Raw genomic sequence first — 27,292 nt, 5'->3', positions numbered from 1 at the left:
TTAATTATTTAATACATAACTACAGAGAATCATTGCGACATCGAGCGAGCTATCGCCTCTCAGATATTTGGTACACTTAAACGATACAAATAAAAAAAAATGGTGGACATCGACGCGTAACAAAATTAGTCACACAAAATATTCTGTAAGACTAAAGCTAAATGATTATCTCTACATCATGTACATAGGAAACCATAAATAAACTAAAAATGCTTTTAAAATGACAGTTCCATAAATTATTGGAAAAATACCTAAATATGAAATGACAGACGCTGTCAATATACAGAAGGCTATCACTGTCAATCAATAAAACTAAACAATCATTTCAGATGAATTAATGTAAAAATTATTTTAACGTGGCAACACCATCATTCTATTATCTGTGGCAAATCTACAATTTAACAATACAATTTATTCATTTTTTTTTAAATTGACAATATTATATTGATTTTATTTTCAAATAAAAACAATTCTTTAGAATTTAATTAAAAAGGGAGTATTTTTAAAACTTATAGATTTTTACTTATTTTCCAAACATTCTAAAAGATGTTACAGGAAATGGAGAAAAATCTAACGTAACAATGATAGCCAGCCCAGTGTAACTAGCAAATTGGTTCAATTACGACAGCCCAAAATAAACATAATTATAACGCATACAGTTAAAATCTGTTTGCTAGTTACACAACTGGGTGTACAACTAACCTAAATTAAAAACAAATGCTGTATCACACATAATCTTAACTAAGGCGACGACGTCCACACTGTCAAAATAGCCTTAAAATAACCAAGTTCTCACGAGAGAATACATTATAATCAAGTGAGAAATGCGACTATAAATCTGTCATAATCTGTAATGGCAACACTCATTGTGCGCCATGAACTTACAAAATAGGTCTTATACGTTCTTTCCGATGTAATTGGCGTGACAGTTTATCAAAATAATTCGGAATTTATCAGCGCCATCTTTTGAACATGATTTAAAAAAAAAATGAATTCTGAAATTTCATACAAGTCCCAGCTTTAGTTTTACGAGTGAAGATAATAAAATCGAGTGCACAGCACATACACACTTTTGTTGATTTATGTGGAATTTCCAGCCATTTTTTTTTACCGAAATGGACATTTGTGAACCTCACCCGAACTTGATATCTGAGAATCAAAGATCCGTATGAAACCGCTCTGGTACTACCTCCCGTTGTGCAAATATATACATACTTTCACAATTAATTTATCGGCTTGAAAACGAAACCCTAAATTGAGCCTCATATAAAAATTGTAAACATAAAAATGCAACAAAATAAGTTTTCAATTTTAAATTCGTCTCAAACAAAAATTCACACAGCGTTTGCCCACTCTTGGCTGGTGCGAAAGAGACAAACCATATATTTAGATAAAGAGTGAGCGAGATAGACGCTCGTCTGTGTTGTAATTTCAGAGACATATTTAAGTATTACGAGTAGTTTACTAGTGACGTAACAATGTTGGGGCAGATTAAGAGGCCATAAAAAATGTAATAGTTGTATTTAGATCGACTATAACTTGATAAATTAGACCATACCCTGTATAATGGTTCTTGAAACGATATAAATTTATATATTTACAATTATAATTATGTAAATAAACATCATTTCGTATACAAATAAAAAAACCTTACAGAGCAATCATTGTGCAGATATATGTATTAAACAGAAAATTTTCTGAACATATTCTAGGCTTATTTTTAATGGCAAAAAAAATGGTTCACAATTCTAGAGCCAACATCGTCTTTATTGTTTTCAGGCCTCCTTATTACATTATCACGTCACCCATAGCCAAAAATCTAGAGGAATATTAAATAGTGTTTTATCACTAAAACTCTTGTGTAAGCTATCATTTGTATCACATCTATATAATTCAGAAAATAGCCGTGCCCGAGTACAAAAAAAATAAATAAATATTTGTGTGTTACGCCGCTAGTATTACACAGTACCAAGTACATTCACACGATTTTCATGTTAAATATTCTCAACATAAATTGACAAATAAAATCTCGCTCGAACGTCCCTTTACGCGCACGTAAATACGCGGGCACGAACATAGATTATAAAAATACTTACAGTAATATTTATAGAAAAAAACAATTAAGCATAGATTTGTTAACGTCGAGGTTGTTTCCCGTAGTTTCTTTCCCATAGAAGTGTTACCATGTCCGAAAAATACTACAAAATACTTTAAATTGTTGATGCATTGTAATATACCTTAAAAGGCGACGTTACAATTCATAACAGTAATAAGTAGATAATATTGGTCGGCCTTGGATTATTAAATTTTAGTTAATATAATCAAATTCTAAAACTAAGCCGCGCCCGCGCATATATCGCGATGAACTCAAACTGAATAAGTTATTCAAACCAATATTCAGTCAGTCATATTTCTCTTCGCCTGTGGCTCTTCTAATTCAGTCTCAGGCGGGTGTTCCAATCCTGGCACTATTATCTGTGTATCTGACGCTTCTGACGGCTGGAAACAAAAATATTAAGGTAAGACACATAGTATTGTCTTTTGTTAACATAGCTTTTACACATTAAGAAAACACTTTATACACGGATTGAAGCTATGTATTATTATTATAAACTTATAATTATTTACATAATTTTAAATTTACACTTTTTCCGACGTTTCGCGTGCTTTACAGTGTGCGTGGTCACGTTGACTGAAGACAAAAGGTGTTGAATGCCAAAAGTATCACAGCTGTAGAGAAAGTTGTGTTATCTGTATTTATTACCCGGAAGTTGATATCGACTAAAAGATGACGGGTTTTTGACGTCGGAAAAAAAAATTATGTACATAATTATAAGTTTATAATAATAAATCATAGCTTCAATCCGTTTAAAAAGTGTTTTCTTAAGGTAAGACTCATAATTATTTTCAATGGAGAACAAATCTTATCTGTTTGTGATAAGGACTTATCCTTACATTAAACAACAAGCATACACCATAATTATACACATGACTTTCTTCCGTATGTCAAAAAACGTGTTGTATTTTGACATACGGGAGTCATAGTTCGCGCTAGGTTTCGATACTGAACCATACTCTTAATCTTAAGCCTATATGCTGTAAGGTGAAACATCCGCGTTCTTTCCGTCTGGACTATATGAATATTAAAAGAACAGCGCCCTCTACTGAGAATAAAAATATTCAATTTTTTAAGACAAAGCCGTGACCCTAAGCTGTCTTACAACCACAAAATCGTAACGTTTAGTCCATTTTTAAATGACTTTGACATACAAATTATCTTACATTCGTCAATTAACGAAAAGATTAAAAACATTTATAAATAGTATTGTCTTTTGTTAACATAGCTTTTACACATTAAGAAAACACTTTTTAAACGGATTGAAGCTATGTATTATAAACTTATAATTATTTACATAATTTTAAATTTAATTCTTTTACCGACGTTTCGCGTGCGTGACCACGCACGCTGTAAAGCACGCGAAACGTTGGTTTTTTTTTACAAGTAAATTTAATATATATAATTATAAGTTTATAATAATACTGCATAGCTTCAATCCGTTTAAAAAGTGTTTTCTTAACATTTATAAATATCAATTTAGCCATGCAACAAGACGCGTCTGACTACAAATGAAAAAATATAAAAATCGTTACAAGCAAGATTGGATGCAACTCAAAACAAATCGCATAACAAATTTCCAACCAAAAATCTACATTTCTATTTACCTTGGCATCAATACTCCCCGATCGTCCAATGACAAGCTTGTAACAATAATCATTTCAATAAAATCAGCCCTTTGATGTGAATTATTTGAACGAAGTTTATGGCTTTTTCAAATTGAGCAAATTTTTTTTTATTGCCCATGAGCTAAAAATACTAAAAAAGAAAGAAGTTCAGGTCCCGCATCACCAGCTAATTAATATTAACACGTCACACCATAGAGCTGATTGGTAACATAATATCGACGAACTACCTTCCTAAAATATTTAAAAATAAACTAGTTGCCAAAACGTTTTCGGCTCATCTCATTCTTGTATATCTGTTGTTGTGTTTTGCAGACATTTATTTTTAATAACAGACAAGTAAATGAGCCTTCTGTGCCTGACGCACTCTATTATTGGGTTTAAGGCTTTACGGTTTCCTGACGGCGAGTGTTAAATACGCACATAGACAAAAATGCATTGTCCAATCCACACTGAAGCTCTGAAGCTAGCCCATCATTTCAAAACCTTACTAAAAAGGTAAAAATTAATTGGATAGAGATTTGATAACGTATACTAATTTAGACGTATTAAACCACACTCGTTCTTTTAAAACGGAGCCTCCTTAAACTAGAATGGACGTTAAAAATATAGTTGGTCGTTAACGTTGGTTCTAGTAATAAATTTCTTTGAATCGACTCGTTGAAATTCCAGTTGTTACGTAAATATTTAACGAAGTAGTCATTTACGTTAGTACGTTGTCAGTATAGGGAGTATAGCAACAATATAATAGTGAATGCGTAACACATTAATGATTTTATCACTAGTTTTGACACTTAACACTCAACTTCTAAAGGAATGTCAACTGTCAACTGAACGTCAGTAAAATATTAAATCAATTAATTACTGACATATGGATTAGAAAACACAGAATTCTTGTCAAGTTTTAACTCCAGACAAACACCATTTACATAATTCAATAATAGTTCAATTCCTAAGTTACATAAACTCAAAAACATATAATTTAACAAATACACTACAACAATGTTAAAATTACTGCAGTTATCAAGGCTTTAGCAATTACATTCAGTTAGTTCGTATTATAAACTAAACTTTACAACAAAAAAAAGAAGAAAAAAGAATCAATGGCGCTACAACCTCTTTAGACCTGGCCCTCAGATTTCTGAATCTGTGTCATAATCATTTTTTAATCAAATAGGCAAGGTGGCCTTCTGTGTCTGACGCACGCCGTCGACTCTTTGGGTCTAAGGCAAGCCGGTTTCCTCACGATGTTTTCCTTCACCGTTCGAGCTAATGCTAAATGCGCACATAGAAAGAAAGTCCATTGGTGCACAGTCGGGGATCGAACCTACGACCTCAGGGATGAGAGGCGCACGCTGAAGCCACTAGGCAACTGCTCTATAAACTAAACTTTACTGGTTTTACAATAGGCGTACGTATTGACATATAAACCCCAGTTTGATGCAAATATAACACAACATATAATATGATCTTTTAGAATTAACACAAGGCAATAGAGTTGCCATTGCAGTTCTCGATAATACAATGTAATGATGAAAAAAATCTTAATATTAGTCGGCCATTTCATAAATGGCAACACAAAGTGAATTAAGTAAAACATTATACACCAAGATAGCAACAAATGAACACACAATAACATTTCATTACTCTTTGAAAAGACTTGTGTGAAGTAAGAGAAAGAGTCAACTCACCTCGCATTCGTTAGAATTGTCTTCTTTATTTTGTATGGGCCGAACTCTCTTTCTGCCACGGGGCGCCACCGTGTGCTCCATTTGCTGACCGCGTTTTGGTTGGAACTATTAAAAAAATTATACGATTTCGGATAATGCTCAGATCAGATCTTTTGCTATAAGTTCAAAGGTCCGCGATTCCATTTCTGAAGATACAAAAATGTCAAATGCATTCTGTATATGCCACATTTTAAAAACATTTTTTGTCAAACTATATGACAATTGACACACGTTTAATGTTTGCTTTTCATAGAACACATATATATTGATATATCTATATAAGTATAATACAATAAACATTAAAAAAATTATATTATAAAAAATAGTAATAAATCATTTTTTTTGCAAGAAAGTGGTACATATCGATCAATTATAAAAAGCCGCATAATCAGCCACACAAAAATAGGCATGCAAATGTCACATTAATTTTCCTTAAGTCTTCTGTCATATAAGTCAAGGTATTTATAATTATTTGCTGTCAAACTTATGGGCCCACGCTATAAAGGCACCGTGACTTTAAAAAAAATTGTTTTTTTATTACATATTATTTCGTCTCTTTCTCTCACATTGTATTTACACTGTGATGAAAAGAGAGCCCTTGATAACAAGTAAAATTCGACTCTTTTATATTAATTAATATAGTACCTGTAATTCAGGCGGTAAAAAGACCCTCGTGTTAACGAAGCACTCGCTCTGAGGCGCAAAGTACATCGTGGGAATGCGGACGTCCGAAGGGAACTCTCGCATTTCGAAGCTCGTGGACCGAGACCATATCACGGACATCGATAGGTCACAGATTGCCCATAATTTCTGAAATTAACAAATAATTATGATTTATATGCATGTCGCTGTAAAGGAGTTAAATCAGAGGGTTAATTGAATCTCTAGAAAATGTCGATATTCAATCAAGTCGCTAGCATTTCGATTTAAATAAAGCAGCATCGAAAACGTTTAACTATCTGTCTGACCGAAAGCCAGCGAGTTGATTAACAATGTAACACAATTTGTCATTGTGATTTCGGTGTGATCATGAAGAACTAAGAGCTTGGAAATTCCGTGTTTTGCTTTATTGTAAATGGTTAGGTTAGGTTAGTGTTGTTGCCTAGGAAACGTTTAGGAAACTCGTTAAACGTTTCGTTCACTCACTTGTCTGACGGAACTTTAGCGACTTGATTGAATATCGATCTTTAATTAACTGTCTTGAGACTCAATTCACTCTCTGATTTAACTATTTTTCTGAAACATATACAAAATTTAATTAAATTATTTTACATAAAAATTTTTTATCGAAGACTAAAGGAACTCGCTCACCGGAACATTCTTACAATGAATCAATTTTATTTTTAAATAAGTAATTTCTAATATGGCAGATAATATGTAAATATCATTTTTAAAGATTTTTTATTTAAATAATGGCAACTTCATCAAATTCTACCAAAATTCTGGCAAATACATTTTATTAAATATAAATATTGGAATTTAATAAAACTTTCGAATTTTCAACAATTATCTTGCAAAATAAAGACAAACTAGTCTTTATTAGACTTTAAAATTCCATACAATTATAAACCTTATGATAAATCGCATTAAGACAAATTTCTTCCCATATAAAATAAGATTGCAAATATAAACACTCACAAAGTTAACACTATCGTCCGTCTCATTCAGCGCGTCCTTGTGTAATTTCATCTTTTCGACAAGGTTCTTATAGAAGCTGTAGCAATAGAAGTCATTCCGCGTGATCAGCGGCTCCAGGATGAACCAGAGGCACTGCTTCACCGTCTAAAAACACAAATTGATTGACAGTTTTTTTAGTTAGTTAAACATTTCTGAAGAACGGTTGATTTTTGAAGTGAAACTTCTCGGCGTTGGGAAAAAGAATACCGTCACATTTTTGCGTTACGCGTCACATTTTTCCGTTCCGTGCCATATTTTTCTTGTCCCTACCTCGGTTGATTCTTGATAACAATTATAGTGATAATTCTATTACAATTAATGAAATTCTGTAATAATCTTAGTAGTAATAAGGCAAAATGAAATAATTGTAATATTTGTATTCATGTCTATGATAATAATAGCCTTTTGTTAAACTTTATCTAATTTAACTTTATATAACCAATATCTGTAAAGTTGCATATCGTAGATCATTTTTAGGAAAATAAGGTCATAAAGAAGTGTCACTTCTTACGTGTGTATACACGCACACATTTTTTTAATTATTCTAATTGCTTCAAGGAGCATTTAAGAATCCCCAGCAGGATAAAGCTTTTAAAAATTTACGTCGTTTAAGCCCTTAATAACACTGGCAACAGACATGAAATTAAAATATTTGATTAATTTGTTCTCTATAAATAATTATTGTATATTAAATAAATAGTCACACACAAATACGCCGACAAACACTTACGTACGCACTGATACACCATTATTATTAAGTTATATATTTTACTAGGGTAGGCTGTTTTTGTTGATTATTATTATATATTTGGTTTTGTAATTTTTATATGTGTTGGTTCCCAATATTTAAAAACATTTTTTAAGAGTTTAGAGGAAAATGGGTTCTAGCTGACAAACAACAAAAAACTTTTCTAACCTTGGTTAACAAAAAAAAGTTTAGAATTTAAAAAATGCCATGCCAATTGTGTTTTAATGGTCCGTATATAGCAATTGGGTACAACAATTTGTCTTCAAATGCGAAACTTAATTATTTTTCCCAGAAAAAGAATCAAAGAAAACAATGGTCCTTCGAGCCGGAATATACCTTAAGCTGTGCGACATTATCGTAGTTGGTGAACATCGGGTCGTGTGTCAACACCGGTACAGCAAACACCAGCATGTAGTCCGGCATTATGTGCGGAAGCTGGCTCACCGCTTGCTCCACTGCAGGTATAAAAATGCTTTTTATGTAATTTTTATATAAATTTTGCTCTTACCATCTAAAAATTATTTATTACAAATTGCGTAGATATGATCATTTTGTTGTTGACAGATTAATAGTGTATAAATTCTGATAGTTTGTAAAAAAGCAAATTTAAAAATTTACAATTAACCTTAATAAAAAAATACAGTTTCTTAATGTTTGTAGATTTTTTCTTTATAAACAGGGACCCCTACATCATAGCCTATCAGACACGCAATCACTCAGATGTGTGACCGAGAAGCCAAGCAGCAGGGGAATGTCGAAATCACCCCATTTCTAAACAGGGACTTTTTTATTGTGTTAGGAAATGACAGCCAACATATAATATACTTGTGACGTAATTTGATATTTACGTCTTTGTATAAAATAATAAATGGGTAATCCATCCAAGCCATCTGTGACTGACCTACGCCAATTTTGTAATATATTTTAGGATCTTATACCATACAAGCAATATGAATTGTGTCAAAGAAAAATTGCTTCGGGGTACACATTAGATTCACACACGCCCGAGTTAGGAAAGATATATGAAATAACTCACCCTTGGTCCCAATGGTAATATTTCGTACATATTCCCTACGCCGCACTACATCTGCTAACATATATTGCCGTATGATGCCCCGCACGCGTCTGTCCGGCTCTCGGCCCGCCAGTGCGTACATACCCATGAAGTCCAGAGGCAGGCATTTGTTTGGTATACCCTGAAATAATAATAAATTTTACATCTCCAATATTAATTTCTTATACAAATAGCGCCATCTATGATTTAATATTATAAGAAACTTTAGTTGGGCGAAATTAAACTCTGCCCATTATTAAATTATTATCGCCTGTTCATTTATCATTTTGCAAGTGCGTTGCCGGCTTTTGAAACTAATATTTTTTTCTTATATACTGTAAATTTAATTATTTACCTTCGATAATCCTTTATGTAATTTTGAAGCAAATGTTTCTCTGACTTGTAATACATCATCCTGAAATAGAATATTAATTTAGTATTTCTGTCACTTAATTAGTTTGATTAGTGTTTTAACTTACTTTAGTTACTGTGAATGTATGTGTGTGACGAAAACACAGACCATGTTTTAATTTTAGTGAGATTTATGTACTAATCTCATTTTACTAATTATTTTATTATAATATAAAATTCTACTGTTGAATGAATTATTTTAATTATATTGTATTTCTTATAACAAAGTGTAAATAATTAAGATTTTTGTTTAGTTGTTGACACCTGCTTATTTTTTTTAATATCAATTTAAATACCAACAGACAAGATAGACGATAAAAGCCTTTTACATTTAATGTTTAATTCTTCATCAACTTCGAATGATGAAGTTCATCAGGACTTCATCATTCAAAGAGTAAGAGTCAACAGAGCCTAGTGAACGGAAAAAGCTCAGTCATCGCAGCCCATCGCCACCAATTTTGGAAGGTGCGTTGCCGGCTTTTTAGGAAGTATGCTTTTTTTACATAGTTGAAGGTCGTATCTTTCAGAGAAGACCCCTACCGACTGATTCCACAGGTCTTCGTCTTGTGAAGCCGTTCAAGATTTACAGACAATTTTAAACCCGTGATAAAAAAATATATATGCATACCACAATGAGATGAGACAAATTATAAAACTGCTCTGCGGTGAATTGATCCCCGACCCCTTTCTGTTCACAGATTTTCAACATGGCCGCGCCCGCAGCCAGCCTCAGGTGCGCCATTTCCGCTTTAGATAACTGGTTTTGCTGTGAAAACTTTTGAAATAAATCTCAAGACTTCAGAATAAAATAAACAATTGTATTTTCGATTTAGATATAAAATTATGTTAAATACTGGATTAAAAGTTATCAAAACCCTTTCTTAGTTAAAGTGTATCTGTTGAAGAGACTTTCCTGCCTGAGTCTGACAAAGCATACATATGTTATGTACCATAAACAACAAATTCAGTCTAATTGTTTTTTCAATTCAGTTTACACTTTTTGAAATTAATCAAATAATATTTATTTAATTATATTATTTAGATTTCGACAGTGTCGGCCTTGTGAATTAAGCGTGCGACTCTCATCTCTGAGGTCGTAGGTTCGATACCCGGCTGTGCACCAATGGACTTTCTTTCTATGTGCGCATTTAACATTCGCTCGAACGGTGAAGAAAACCATCGTGAGAAAACCGGCTTGCCTTAGACCCTTAAAGTTGAGTGCATGTGTGAGATACAGGAGGCCTATTATTGACATTATTAGATTGACAAATGATCATCAACATACTAAGAAGTCTGAGGCCCAAACCTAAAGAGGTTGTTTCAGCATGAATTATTGTTGATTTTATAGATGCGATCATCACCTGCAACAAATCGCCTTTATGCGTGATGAACGCGTTCAGCATCCTAAACGTCTTCTGAGCGGACAGTTCATCCTTCTTCAGCCCCAACAGCCATCGTGCCATACATTTGAGACCTTCCAACTTGCATCGGGTCTCTTCGGGCAATTCATCTTCAGAACACCAATCCCCTTGTGGGGCATTGGGGCCGCCGCCACCTTCGCGGACTAGCAGCTCTTTTACAATCTGGAATAAATAATATATTTTAATGTTTATGCGTTCAATTTTGAACTTTGAATTAGTGTGAATAAAATAAGCCTCTTGACGATTTTAAATTAAAAAAAAATCACTGCTGATATTGCGATTGCTTCTGAACTCTACAAATGTAGCTTTCTTAACAGGAGACCAACAAGCAGGCCACTTTGAACGAAGTGATAATGGCCGCCCATGGATGTTATAACATCCGGCCGGATGCTAAAGGTCGGCAACACATCAGCGTAAACTGTGTTGTCATTTTTTTTCACAACTATCGCGCGTGGTTGCCAAGTAACCTCAACGAGGTAGAAGCTATCTCTCATGTAAAGATTTTTTTTATACAAACAAGACAAACCTTTCTAGAAACAATATTCTTGATATGAACAGGGAAGTTATCAGGCAAATTGTGTGCAATGTGTCCCAATGTGACTATCGCTGTCCTGTAGTGCTCCGACTGAGGATTCAGGGTACTCTTCAAAGTCTCAAGTATTTCTGTAAATATCTGTGTCCTCTGCTCCGGGACGTTCACAAAGAGACACCTGGAAATATTAAATCGGTACTAAATAACACAGCTTAATTTAATCGTCAATCTTCACACCCTTAAAGCCGACTTTGGAATAACACTCAGGTATGTTATTAACGATTTTGATTTTTTTATTCATTTATTACTTAAAATGTATATATATTTAAATTACTTATTATGATTGGAATTTAAATTTAAGGACAAATAAAATAGTAACATAGTATTGTCTTTTGTTAACATAGCTTTTACACATTGAAAGAAAACACTTTTTAACCGGATTGAAACTATGTATGATATAAATATATAATTATTTTACATAATTTTAAATTTTTTTTTTCGACGTTTCGCGTGCTTTACGGCGTGCGTGGTCACCATTTATGAGAGACAAGTTGAAGAATTTTGAGGCCTTACGTTGGTGATCGAATACTAATTTTAAACATTACATGGACTTAATGTAATCTAATCTTGAATAAAGGCGATGTTTTTATTTATGTCAAAAACTTATACTTATAATTTATACTTACTGAAGTCATGATTAGGAGTGTCTCAATTGTGAATCTCACCTTAATAGTAATATTTGGTCAGAACTATCTTTAAGATATATACCTAACCAGAGATTTTGTCCCTAGCCCTTTTAGTGCGCATACAAGTTTTACCAATATATTGGTCAAAATGCCAGTGCATTTTTATAGAAAATTTATATGAACAAGATAAATATTCACAATTCCCGTTACAATACATAAATATTTAAAAAAAATACAATAATAAAAAACACAGAAATTGAACACTACATATTCACTGTCAAAACGAGCGCTATCGCAACGCTGGCATTTTTAAAAAATAGCGAACGCAGCGCATTGGCACTAAAAGGGCTAGTATATGACATCTCCATGTGAATGAAGACAATTATTTTATTACAAATATATTAATCCAATAAAATTTAAAAAAATTGCGGACATATTTGATACGGTTAACGTATAATACGTTGCGTTAACGTACGCGTAACGTAGACATAAGCTATCATACGGAGGTCTTGGATTCGTAATACTGATGCGACAGAGGCTAAGAAAATAATTAGAAAGTAGAAATAACTCTGTGATTTTTCAATTCTAACCAATTATTGCACAGGTCCTATGTCTATTGAATATATAATAGAAACATACCTAACGGCATTTTTGGCTTGTTTCGGAGTTCCAACTTCAGCATATGCTTTGCATAATGTTATTAATTTTGGAAACAATGTCGGGCATGCTTCACCTGTAATATAAAATCATACAAACTATAAATATAATATTTTTCTTTCTAAATTCCCTAATACAAAATATAGCCTATTCCAAACGAATTTCAAAATGTTCAATAATCGATGCAGTGGCGAATCTAGTGTCAATAATAAATATCTTTCGAAAAAAATAAAAAAGTAATGTCAGTGAAATAAATATAAAACCTTTTGATCTTAAAGTTGGTGAGTGTGTCGGAATTGGCTCAGACATCAGAAGTAAAGCAGGGGAGCAAAAATATAGGAGAAAGATATATAGATATGTGATGTTTTTTGAGGCTTCAAATATATTGCTAAATGTCATAAATGCATGTTTGTCAACAAATTTCTTCGAAACTAAAAAATCATTCGATTTTAATAAAGTATTTTCCAACTAGGGAACATATCAATTATCAATCATTTAATAAAAACAATTCATTAGTTTTTTTGGTGGTAACGATTTTAAAGGGGACATATATAATATAGGTAATATTCGTATTTTTTTAAATATATTCATGTTTTAATAATTGTTACTATGAATTATAACTCACCCAAAGGCCTATATTTTCCGAGGAAAGTCAACGCAGCGAGAATATGTGGGGCTATGGTTTCATCATCCAACTCCAACAGTGAAGTGAGACGATTCAGGACGTCCTCGTGTAAGAAATGCGCCGGAAACACAAACGACAACATCACTATCAGCTTGAGACCGCGCGATGCGGCCTTTTTTATGTCTATACCTGTAATTGACAAAAGTTTTTTTAGACAGAGGAATATTATATTGGGATTCCAGTAGTAATGATATATTAAAGAAAAGACGCAAATGAACTCGAAACATTCCTGTTCCGTGTATGTGAAAAAATAATTACATTACTTTTACAGTTAGTTAGTCTGTGGAAAAACGCTAGTTTTGGATTGTCACTTGAATTTTTACAAGAAGCATTTTTGTTAGAATTTTTAACACAACTATAATACTGTATCTGAATTATTAATGGATGAAACTCAACAAGTGCTGCCAAAAACAATTCAAATTCAAAATCATGTATTTTTTTAAGTAACACAATGTATACTTATGAACGTGAAATAGAAATACATATTAATGCTTCTAATTTTATATTTACTGCCAGTTCTCAAAGCAAGAGCGTAGAACGGAAGAGAAGAAATCGCAATAACCTATCTGCCACTCTTTTTAATTGCCAAGTTTTTATTTTACAAAATGTTTGTAAGGAGCTGCAAAGTTCACGAGTATCACGCATGGCCAGACATCGGCCCTTTCGCCATATATTAGAGAGAGAGAGACAACAGCATGGACCATGAAATGTCAAGCGATGACATTTAAGCGAGCATTGGCTACATAGATTATTATTTTTATATAGAGTAATGTTACCTATAGATAAGGTAATACCAAAGATAATATTCTGTTGTTTATGATGTTGTTCTTAGTTCGTTGTGAGTTACTCGCTGCCTACCTTTAAGGGCGAGTATGTGTTTCAGGTGGGCTATTTGTAATTTTGTATTTAGTTGGTGAGTCTATAGAAACTTTACTTCCCGTCCCTATTCGCTTAGCTCCTTCTCTATCTTCCTTTAAATTTCTTCTGTACATACATTACCTGTCCACACCGTATCCGTAACTTTCGTACTAACTACTAACTGACGTGAGACTGATCTTGAATTGGTTTATCGTGATTCATGTGCACTTTTTACTTTTTAATTTTCATGTATCATCTTTTTCGTTTGGTTTTTTTTTGTTCCTATTTAGTTTTGTCTTAATAACTGTATATAACATGTATTTTCGCACTTCTTGCCTATCGTATGTAATTTAATACATTTTTTTTCTTTACTCACATTGGTTGCCTGTAAGAGATCGCTCGAAAGCGATAAGGCCGCCAATTGACCTCCTTTTGATTTAATTATGTTCAATTTTTTTATAGTAATGTCACGGAGTGTTAATAAATAAATACTTACCACATTCTTCAGCTATTGAAGTATCCGTTCCCCTCACAGCACCTTCCACATAACCGACAAGGATTAACAACGATTCATGGTCTACCATCACTGAACTCACTCGCTCAAGGAGCATTTTCACTGTATTATAATATATATTGGTCATCACTGGTTGACCTAACTTTTTAAGGACGCTTGACTGAAAAAAAAAGTCATAGATGATAGAACAAATTGAGATTTAATTAACCAAGAGGACATATTTCTATTAAATTAAGACTAAAAAGAAATATGTTATTTGATAATTGAGATGTTTTTTTTTTAATTATTAAACACAAATAGTCTTATAATAAGTAGAACATGGCTTAAGGACCATTGTGATAAGGTTACGGGTTACGTTTAAGATTTTACAGTCGAATTGATAACTTCGAATAAAAATGTACAGTAACCATGCCAATAAGCGGCGTTCGTCTACGTTTCGGGCCTATTGGCAAACAAAAAATTTTCGCTGGTGCATACGTTAACAAATCTAAAATACAGTGTAAACTCTTTGTACCGACACCCCTTGCCTACCCTCCGTCTATTCAGACTGTGCAATTTATGGCGTTATAGAAATTTGTGAAGAAAAGAGAAGAAAAACGTATAGATCATCCATGACGCCTATTTATTAGTCATGGTCTGTCAGTCTACACGTGCAAGCAATCCCAATTTGTAAACGAAAGAGCGAATTTCTTAGAAATTTCGTGCATGATGCCGACAGTCAATTTTAAAGAACGTACAAAGCTGCGCAGTAGCAATGCGCGCAACTTAATAATTACTTTATTACTATATATTTGTCGTTATTGAGAGTGGATGTAATGCTATGTAGAGTGTATCATTGTATGGAAGACAAACTAAACCAACCAATGCCAATTGATTTCGATGCTTTAGGCAGTCGTTAAATCCAGGGACGTTACATGGAGTGTACACTGTATATACCTACATGAACTGTGCGGCAACAATAGGGATTACTGTTTACCAACTGATTTTGATATTATTATAGTTGTAATTATGTAATTATTTTATTTAATTTTTGCGTTACAAGGAGATATTTATGAAAACATGTTATAAAAAGGATCTATTAACGCGTGAAAATGACATGAGAACTTAAGATGGCGCCAGACCAGATCAATGGACCTTCCCCAGTCCGCACCTTTCTTAATCGAGTAGCAATATAGCACAGACAACTCACGAGGGAACTTTTTATATTGAATAATCGCATTGTTCTACCAAGCATCCTCAAATATACACAGTAAACTATAGACAAACTGTTACAAGAATCATGCCCGGCAAATAACGTGTAAAAAAAGATTAATTTCAATTAAATTAATCACTATAAAAACAGATTCATACTCACAGTCGTCCGAACACAGACTTCACAGCTAACATTCGGATTCAAAATCGTTTCCATTCCCTGCAACAACTCCGGAGCCTTTTTCATATGCTCCGAAAACTGATTTAAAAACTCCTGCGCCTTCACAGACTCCGGCAAGAACTTGGAGCTGATGTGCAGCACTTTAGTTATCATTTCCTTCTGCACCTGCGGGGTCGGCGGCTTCCTATGCAACTCCACCCACTCAGCCACAGTCCTACGCACTGCCAGTTGGTGTTTTTGCAATTCAATAAACGCTTTAGTTGCATTATCACCGACATTTGACATCAGATAGTAGAGTTTCTTCATTCTGGTCTGCGGCGGGAGGGTGTATGGTACCAGGGACGTGTTCAGGAGCCTCTCAACGAGTAGTCGATCTTCGATCGCTGTCATGTAGTACCCGTGGAGGATTTTGTCTTTGATCCATTCGACCGCCTTCTCTGTAGCAGGCGGTACGCTGTCCTCAGTTAAGAATTTCTTGTAAATCATTGCTAGACCTGACATGGCCTCTTTGCGTATCTTGAACTTTTTATCCAAAGTCCTCTCTTTGACGAAGTGGAGCAAATCTTCAGACTCGGCGACCGCTTCGAAATCTCTTTGAGCAGTCGCTATTATCGCCATAACGACTTCGTACCGCACTTGCTCGTGCGCATCGTGCTGTCTCATTTTAAGCGTATCTGTGATATCCTGCCTCAAATCCCGGTGGTGGACAAGGAAATGCATACAATATTGGACACATTTGATTCGAATGGGAACTGAGATATCGTTGAATCGGCCCAAAAACGCACGCCACAAAGCCGGATATTGCTTGGCAAGCTCCGAGCCGGGTTCAGAGAACATTCTAGCCAGTAAGGCAACGGCGCTTAACCGCTCTTGGAATTGAGCCGATTTCAGCTTGCATTCGAGCTGAGGAAGGACAGACAGCAGGACCGTAGGACAGCACTGATTTAACTCGTAAATTAATTCATAAACTTTTGAAAATATAAGAAGACCTTTCTCTTCCTTGCCTAGGATTAGAACGTGGTTGAAGAACTGAAAAATAAATCAAGGTTAATAAATCAAGCTCTAAGGTTTACTTTTTTTCTTTTGATATAAAGATTCTAAGGTAAAAAAATTGACGTAAAAGTTCCCTCACCAAACCAAATAGAATTTTGAACCCGGAAATATTATTACACACTTACCGCTTGTATATATGGCTCCAGGGTATCACAAGTCTTAGCCAAGAGTTCTTTAGCAAGTGCGTATGCATGTTTGTTATCCCTTTTATTGGGCTCCACTAGATTAATTAGTATAACATTCAATAACTCGTTCGAGACAACGTCTGATTCTGTGATAAGCGGACAGAGGACGTCCAGCATAAAGGATTTCACCTTGGATGAGTGTTCTGAGCTGTTGGTGAAATATAATACTTAATAAATAAGAATTTGAAGAAAAATTAACATTTTTATTACAGTTCACGAAATCAATTGCATGGTACAAAGGGCGGCCTTAGCTATCTAACGAATTACCGCCAATCCTTATGAAACTTGTTAATAAATGCAAACATTATAATACGAAAAATGATTTAAAACTTTATATTAAAACTAGCTGACCCGGCAAACATCCTTTTGCCAAATATATGATTTTTTTTTAGTTCAATTAAAATAACTACTATCTACTATAATAAAAAAATAGGGGTTGATCGTAGAGGAGTGACAATTAAGGGTTGTATGTATTTTTGTATGTTGTATCATAAAAAAACAAAAAATAAAATAATTAAATTTGGGGTGGACACCCCTTATCACTAAGGGCTTTGAAATATAGATAGCATCCGATCAAACTTACTGAATATGCATAAAAAATTTCATAAGAATCGGTCGAGCCGCTTCGGAGGAGTATGGGAAAAAACATTGTGACACGAGAATTTTACATATAATATAGAGAAGAGATACTATTTTTATATGGAACAATAGAGTATATTTATAAATGTGTCCACGTAAATTAATAGCACAGATAACAATTGCATTGAATAAAAAGAAACTAATTTCATTCTTTACCTCTTCATTATTCACTTAGTAAATATTAATCAACTACATGATGGTAACACCTATACTCTGATTTTTAATTCCGTAGAATTCTGACAGCTATCATTTTTAGACATGTCAGAGATTACAAACCTTTCTGGCCGGGCACATTTTTCAATTTTAATACGAGTGAACATCTTAGTCTATGCATACATTTTATTTGTTAGTGAATGTATCCGTTTCATTAAGGTGGTCCACGAGGTGCATTTAAGGCGAGTGATAATTAGGTCCTTTTTCATTAAAATCAGTAAACAAGCTAAGATAATAATATTGTCTTTCTTTAACATCGCTTTTACACATTTAAAGAGAATAAAAAATTTAAATTATGTAAAATATTTATAAGTTTACAATAATACATAGCTTCGATCTGGTAAAAAAGTGTTTTCTTTAAATAAGTAAAGATAGTATTTTTTTTTAAACTCTACTAAACCTGGGATTAATAGGCAGTGATGCCAGCAAAATAATAAAATAAAGTATTTAACTTAATTCGATATATTGTTATTTTTATGTTAGGTCACTTTAGTAAGTAAATATTAAGATGTACGTTTTTGTAGGTAAAACATAAAATAATACTTAGCATTTTATCCTATTGTCCTAAATTTGGTCAAATTACACCATTTTACGGTGAACTTTTATAGTACTTATGAAATGTCAGAATTCTACGGGATGAAAAATCACAGATAACATATATTACTGTCAAGAGTAAATACAACATTTTTAAGATCGGACTTCATACAAATAATCAATACATATGACAACCAAGTGACAATTATTAGTTCTAAAAAGACAAAAATCATTAAATATTTTCCGGCTAGACAGTGTTTATTGTAAAATCCATTATTTTCCTTTACTTAATATTTATATTTTCCACCCTTTAAACCTTCCCTGAACTTCCACAAATATTTCAAAATTAGCGAAACAAACATTTCTTAATGAAATAGTTCTTCTTTATTAAAAAGACTGTCACAATTTTAATGAATATTGTTCTAGAGTAAGTCTAATCAGTCGCAAGACCTTCACGCTTAATAAATTATACTAATAATAATTAACAGTACAGTAATAGGGCCTTGGCAAAGGATATATAGCAAAACAACTAAATGCAATATATACTTACTTAACAATTTTGAACATAAGCGAGAAAAGTGCGCAGAATATCTCCTGGCAGTCCTCAAGTTCGAAGCACATATTAAATGACTTCACATAGGCCAGGTTTTCCAGAAGATAGAAGTATCTCTTAAACGCTGGATCCTTCGGGTCCTTTAGACCTTGTAACTGATTGATCAGGAACAGGAATATCGTTTTCACCTGTAATTATAAGACTAGTTATACCGTGTTTTTTATTTACATTAAAGGCGACTAAAATTTGGATTTTGATTTATTTATTACCACTTCGTTGCATTACATAAACATAATTAAATCAAAAGGATGGCCAGTTGCCATATCGCTTTCTAGCGATCTCTTCCAGGCAACCAACTGTGAGAAGATGTTTTTATTATTAAATTAGATCAAGTAGGCAAGAAGTGCAAAAATACATATCACATATAGTTATTAAGACAAAACTAAACACGTACAACAAAACAAACAAAACTAAAAAATGACACATGAAACATAAAACGTTAAGTAATTTACGCGGGTTACATATAATTATTAAACATATATAAACGCGAATTTATTATTCTCATAAATCGCCGTCAGCAAGATCCTGGAAAATCAATTTGACATACAACTATTATATTTTTTTTAAGTTACACAACTATAGCATTGTCGATTTCTAAGTATATATAAATAAAAATTTCATAATATGATTAGTCATTGGTAAATGTATATTAACGCCATCTCTATCTATATTAAACATAATTATATAATTATACTACGTATAGACTGAACTAGGACAAAATTACTCTAAAACGCTTATTATAGAGAATAACAGCTCTTTAATTACCATTCTTAAGGTAATGTACGAAGTCAAGATTAGGCTCGAACTATGACTTTCATAAATCAAATTCAAGACGTTATTGGCGTAAGGATTTTTCTATAACAATAAGTCAAACTTAGGGCAAAGTAAAAATGTTGACAAAAACTGTTTAAAGTTTATCGGGACAAAACTAACGACATACAATTATTAACTATGCATATATTTATATATTAAATTCGGTAATATTGTATATTTTTTAAGAAAGTCTTTTGAGCAGCATGAAAGCGTTTGAGATATAGTGTTGTCTTTTATTAAAATAACTTTTACACATTTAAAGATAACACTTTTTCAACGAATTGAAGTTATGTATTATTATAAACATATAATTATTTTACATAATTTAGAATTTTTTTTCGACTTTTCGCGTGCAATACAGCGTGCGTGGTCACGGAGACATTTGGGTAGCATTTGAGATTTTCTCGGGTACAAATATATTCGATTTAATTTTTACGTACATTGCTCTACAACTGTTGTCGTTAACAACTTAAGAGGATAAAAAACACACCTTTCAAAGGTTTATTAAACTTAAAAAACAAATTATGTAAGGCCAAGAATAATAATTTAAAAAAACCACTGTGGCTAGAAACTTTTTAGGTCAGGGCCTCAGATATCTGTTTCATGCTTATTTGACAATCAAATAGGCAAGTAGATGATCAGCCTCCTGTGATTGACATACGCCGTCGACTTTTTGGATTGAAGGCAAGCCGGTTTCCTCACGACGTTTTCCTTCACCGTTCGGGCAAATGTTAAATGCAAGACAGAAAATCCATTGGTACACGGCCGGGGATCGAACCTACGACCTCGGGGATGAGAGTCGCACGCTAAAGCCACTAGGCCAACACGGCTAAGGCCAAGAATTAAAACAACAGACAACTATTACTAACTAACTATTAGACAACTATTATACTAGATACTTGAGATTTTTTCTTAACGAATAAAATATGATTTTTTAATTATTTATATTACTATCAAAATTGCTCGAAAATGTATAGATTTTTTTAAGGTTTTATAGGACAGGAGGTAAAAATGCCTACTACGCATGAACTTATTATACCAAGAAGGAAAATATAAGATAACTATCCGTTACATTTAGGTAATCTCTCGTCTAAACCATACATTTTCCTCCTTATCGATCCTTAGTTATTTCAATTAAAATATTTAGACCATCAAGTATTATACACCCTAAAATAACAGGCATAAGTAACATTTTTCTATGTAGACAATGTATATCTATTATTCAGTTGCGACGACCTAGTTTTATCATTGTTAAAATACAGGTCTTGAATGCTCGGCTTATTACTTTTGTATGAATTCAATTTTCCCTTTTCTTAAATCATTATTTAATTTCTTTTGAATTAACTTTTATGGTGTTTAATTTGTAAAAACTATATTTCGAATGGCAAACTAAACCCACATAAAACTATTTACATACACGTATATAGTGTAACAATAATTAGATAAAAAATATAAAAGATTTAGTAATAGTTTGAACACTTGGTTCTCTAATCTACATATATAAGAATGAATCCCTATTACCCTTGGCCACGGCATCACGCGTGAACGGCTGGACTGATTTCGCCAATTTTTTTTTGTATTTGTTAGCAGGAGAAGGTTCTTATGAAAGAAAAAAAATTAAGAAAATAGCGCGGAAAATTAGTAAATTTAAGCAAACTTAACCACCATATTAAGTAATCCTGACTTTTGTTACGATAGCCATTTTTTTCATTTCATTCAATCTTTTTTGATGTAACCTTATGGCGTTTGACATAACATTGACAGAATGTGTGCTGCAAATATTGTCAAAGAGGATGTAAGAAAAATGAATATCGTTTAAAACAAATGCTTCGATCGGAGTTATTATATTGATAAAATACATATAAAATAATTATATTAATTATCTGAATTTCCTAGTGCACATCACCGTTAGTTCAGAGCTATCACGCCTAATATTAAACATTCAATATGGAGTTTTGGTAAGTTTCAAATATATTTTAGTTAATTTTTTCCAACCAATTCGAAATCAATATTAATAGTTAAGACAGGGCAACGTCTGGTCCGGTCCGCTAGTTTTATATAAGATTTGATTTTTTTGAATTTTTGTTTATTTATTTTTGTGTGTTGCAGCAGCATTAGTCTAGTGGCTTCAGCGCGCGACATTCATCCTTGAGGTTGTAGGTTCAATCCTCGGCAGTGCACCAATGGATTTTCTGGCTATGTGCGCATTCGCTCTGAAACCGGCTTACCTTATACCCAAAATATCGATGGCGTATGTCAATCACAGGAGGCGGATCACCTACTTACCGATTAGATTATTAGTGTGGGACCAGGGTGTAATAATATTACTTAAAATATTTCATTTAAAAAAAGAATATTTTCTCGTGTAATTTTATTTTCAGTAAATATTAAGATGTACGTTTTTGTAGGTAAAACATAAAATAATACGTAGCATTTTATCCTATTGTCCTAAATTTGGTCAAATTACACCATTTTACGGTGAACTTTTATAGTACTTATGAAATGTCAGAATTCTACGGGATGAAAAATCACAGATAACATATATTACTGTCAAGAGTAAATACAACATTTTTAAGATCGGACTTCATACAAATAATCAATACATATGACAACCAAGTGACAATTATTAGTTCTAAAAAGACAAAAATCATTAAATATTTCCCTGCTAGACAGTGTTTATTGTAAAATCCATTATTTTCCTTTACTTAATATTCATATTTTCCACCCTTTAAACCTTCCCTGAACTAAAATATTAACTAAAATATTTCATTGAAAAAAAAGAATATTTTCTCGTGTAATTTTATTTTCTTCGATATTATTATTTTTACTATTAATACTAACGAAACATGAATGTGACTAATGTCAAAGTCAAAAAATCATTTATTCATATAGGTAACACAATGCACACTTATGAACGTCAATAAAAAAGAGATATACATGAAATGCTTCTAATTTTATATTTACTGCCAGTTCTCAAATCAAGGGCGTAGAACGGAAGAGAAGAACTGGCAATAAACTCTCCGCCACTCTTTTTAATCGCGACGTTTTTTTTTTTTTTACACAAAGTTTGTAAGGAGCTGCAACCATTACACCATGGTCCACATGACATCTTAAGTAATAAATAATAATAAAATAAATTAAAAGCTAAGATTTGTCTCAGATTGTCAAAGATCCTCTATCAGCAGGAGGCATGGTGAAATAGGAGCACGCACTTACATTCTCGTGGAAACAACACGCAAATACTAGTCTTGGATACTATTTTGTGCGAGCTTCTATATTAGTATTTCTATTGTAGATAATTATTTAATTGACTGGAAGAAATCGCTTGTTAGCGATAAGGCCGTCCATTCCCTAACTTATGTAACCTGCTTTTTTGCTGTTGTATATGTATAATTATGTATATGATGGTAATAAAGTGTAAATAAATAAATAAAATTACTTAATTTAGTTCTAATAGTATATGTGGGTATATACTATGTATTAAATCTTTATAATTTGATCGTAAATCTTATTTTGTGCCAGTTTATTGTTTGAATGCTTTAAAAAAGAATATTACCTGCTCCTGATCCTTATATGGTGCCTCTGGTGCATATACTCGCAACACATCAGCGATGCAGCAAGCGATAAGCAGTTGCACGTCCCTGGAGGGGTGTGAGAGGAAGAAGTCATCGGCCAGATGTAATGCCAGTGGTATATACTGTTGGTACATGCCCTCATCTTGCCCAAGACCTTGTAAGGTGTGGGCGAGCGCCTGAAATTAATGTGATATTATTTTTAGTTTGTTTCGCAACCGAGAACAGTGTTGGCCTAGGGGCTCCAGCGTGCGACCCTCATTCCAGATTCCTGAGGTTCGATCCCCGGCTGTGCACTCATGGATTTTCTTTCTATGTGCGCATTTAACATTCGCTCGAACGGAGAAGTAAACATCGTGAGGAAACCAGCTTGCCTTAGACCCAAAAAGTCGACGGCGTGCATCAGGCACAGAAGGCTGATCACCTACTTGCCTATTCAATTTGCAAATGGGCATGAAACAGATGCAGAAATCTGAGGCCCAGACCTAAATAGGTTGTAGCGCCTTTTTTTCCACAAACCAGATAACGATAAAGGGGGGATAGATACGGCTTGCGTGTCGCAATCATCTAAGTATTAATTATTAAAGAATCTCACGTAAATTTTAAAATTTCACATATGAAATGAAATATCCTCACACCAGCAACACTTAATACTACCAATTTCGAAGTCTTTAAATTTTTTTATAGAACAGGGGACAAACGGGCAGGAGGCTCACCTGATGTTAAATTATGGACCTTTAATGACAGAGGGCTCGCGAGTTGCCGGCCTTTAAACCCATCGTGCCTTATATAAACCACGATTGGATCAATTGAGCCTCTGCGCATGATCATTAAGGCTACTTAAATGTAAACCCTAAAATACAATTATTATATCTGCAGAAAGTTTTTCATTAAATTTTTTGGTGATATTAAGATCACTTAGCATTATTACTGCCATCGTCACTAACGTTTTCTGGCAAAAAATAACACTAAAAGTTTGATCACTAACTTGCTTATTACATGCATCAGTTATCAAAGTATAAAATGATACAAAAAATTGTTCTACGCCGCCGCCTTTTACCCTAAAGAATTTACACAATCTAGAGAAGGTCTTAAGAAATTAATTTACACATGCTTATCTATTCTCTATGCAAATGGCACACATGCATGATTAAAGACTATTATTAACCAAAAGTGATATAAGCAAATTCTTATTAAAAACGTAATGCAATGATGTGTCAGCTATTAATACAGTTTTATATTACACAACCCATAGAAAATACTTTATAATAAAAAAGTTAAAGGGACATATATGCACTTTTTGTAAGTAAGAGTAGAACTTAAGAAGAACTAAGAGTGGGCCATGCCAACATAAAATGGCAATTTACACCATTTGGAACATCAATCCATGTGACTGTTATGAATAATAGCCTTCATTTCATAGCTTACCTTAAGCCTTCGGACAAGTTCATCTGGACCTAGGTCATCGGTTATTGGGCGGCAGCCTTGCGGGTACACTATTTCCGCCATGCTGCCAATCTGCATTGTAGAAAAATATAGATAATAGTCTTTTCTTCTATTGTTTTCTGCATAAAAGCTTAGGCTGAATATAATGCAGAGTTTATTTCTTTTCTAATTAATCCTAATTGTTTGGTGTGATATGCTTAGCTATTAAAACTGTATAAGTAAGACATATCTAAAGTATTTTATTTCCAAAATTTCTTTGTTAATGTGTATATCAAACTTCTAATATCTAAACAAAAGTATTGATTATAATAATAAAATAGTTTACAACAAAATATAATATATTTAAAACAAAAATAACCATACACTTGTAAATTTTGGGTAATAGACTAAAATGTAGAAATTTGACCTAATTTGTTAATCACTTTTGCAAGCCATGCATAGATATTAGAATGCTTAATATTTATGAGTTAAACCTATACTGAAATCTAGATAGTACTATTAGTAGCTTTGTACTTATAAAATATTTGCTTTTATTTGCATTTTATGACTCAATGTAAAGTACCTCAATACTTTAATAGTATATAGATGAAACTGTATTAGTTATCCTAAAATCTAGTCATATTAAGTATGGAATAACTAGATAGGCATACTTAACATAATTATTGACTGCCTGATAAGAAATATACACATAAAAATGACACATTATAATGTTAAAGATAATAGATACCATGTGTATAAGATATGAGGTCAGAAAATCCAAAACCACTTATGTATATTCAAGTATTAAGAAATAATTTACTAGATTTTTACTCATAGATTTCAATTTGATTGATGTTCACTGTACTATTATAAAACTTATACATTATTATGATTAAAATAATTGACACAGAAAGTCACTCAATTTGTTATGTAAGCAAGAACTTTAGCTGTCTCAAAATTTATAGGGAGTTTAAAGAAGAATGCCATTCTCAGTTAAGAGGCTTTTAAAAGAGATAAGTTCTTGCTTCAAGGTTATGCAAACCTTGTAGCATCCAAACTACAAGTGTATGGCTTATGCAAAATAATTTATAACAAAAATATTAGTACAACCTAGTAAAGTAATTTGGCATTATGAAGACAATAATATATTATAATGCCACGGTCAAATTTCTAGGGCAATATTATATTTATGTTTGTCTTGTCAGTATCGTAACTCTAAAAATATGATATTCTAGATAACTTAAGTAAAAATTAATAAAATACACAGAGAGTGCCCTGCTTAGCATACAAGGCTGTTGATTTATACTTACATGTATTTTAAAAAATCTAAAGACAGGTTGAACTGAAATTTATTGTAGTCATTATTTATCTACATCAATGTTGACAACTATCAACATAAATATACTTCAACTATTCATGGTTATTAGTAATGATTTTTATCTAATTTAACATATTCTTTCTTACAGACTTCTTCCTAAAATATAATTGTAAGGGACATTCCAAAACAGGAATTGTGGCTGATACACCAAAATATTCTGTTTGTACAACACTTTTGTATAAATTCAGTTGGTATCAATATGTAGTACTGTTAGGATTTTGATCCTTATAAAACAGCATGTTTGGCAACAGAGATGCCACACGTCACTAGTAGATGTTATGAAAATCAGAGTCGGTCATCAGTTTGGAATATAAAATGCTTTAAATTTAAGCGTATGAAGCAAATTTAATGCAATAATGGCTTTCGTAATCTGTCATGTTCGACACTAACAAAACATATTTGTTTAGCAATGACTGCAAACGCATCTTTCAAGAACTCTTAACAAGATTTCCTATGGCATTATAATGAAAACATGTGATGGAACATGATACAAGTTAAATTTGTATATACAATTATCGAATAACAGAAAAAATACAGTGAAAATGGCACAAATACGTACAAGAAGTCATAGACGTGTGCTCCGTGTTCCCGATGTTTACAAAATCAACTATTTAAGTCTAATGTAACGAAACAATCACCGAAATAACATAATCAATTCATAAAACATGCACTTAGAAATAAATCATAGCACTAACAAATGTTTCATTGATTTAAATAAAGTAGAAAAACGTATCAAAATTTTTTTGGATCGGTGGACGCCAAACTGCGGGAAAAACTACTT

General features: G+C 32.8%; 1 protein-coding gene across 2 annotated transcripts; it reads right to left on the bottom strand.

Moving 5' to 3' along the window:
• LOC123714006 (sister chromatid cohesion protein PDS5 homolog B-B) lies at nt 1-27,273 on the bottom strand. 2 transcript variants are annotated; one of them, XM_045667992.1, is made up of 20 exons: nt 27,071-27,273; nt 25,137-25,226; nt 23,693-23,887; nt 19,261-19,451; nt 17,265-17,472; nt 16,069-17,115; nt 14,697-14,874; nt 13,283-13,471; nt 12,640-12,733; nt 11,309-11,492; nt 10,723-10,944; nt 9,990-10,127; nt 9,306-9,365; nt 8,933-9,092; nt 8,233-8,351; nt 7,110-7,253; nt 6,117-6,281; nt 5,433-5,537; nt 3,724-3,759; nt 1-2,499 (listed from the first exon to the last, which is right to left on the bottom strand). In XM_045667992.1, the coding sequence occupies exons 2-20, from the start codon at nt 25,215-25,217 to the stop codon at nt 2,398-2,400; spliced, it is 3,618 nt and encodes a 1,205-aa protein (XP_045523948.1). In that variant the 5' UTR covers nt 25,218-25,226; nt 27,071-27,273; the 3' UTR covers nt 1-2,397. The 2 variants fall into 2 exon arrangements, with proteins under 2 accessions (XP_045523948.1, XP_045523949.1); XM_045667993.1 differs by lacking the exon at nt 3,724-3,759.
• Nucleotides 27,274-27,292: the final 19 nt, after the last annotated feature.

The sequence above is a fragment of the Pieris brassicae genome, chromosome 9 (genome assembly GCF_905147105.1).
Source record: "Pieris brassicae chromosome 9, ilPieBrab1.1, whole genome shotgun sequence".
Lineage (NCBI taxonomy): Eukaryota > Metazoa > Arthropoda > Insecta > Lepidoptera > Pieridae > Pieris > Pieris brassicae.
Note: the sequence above shows the minus strand (reverse complement) of the source record. Positions and strands in the feature narration are given on the sequence as shown.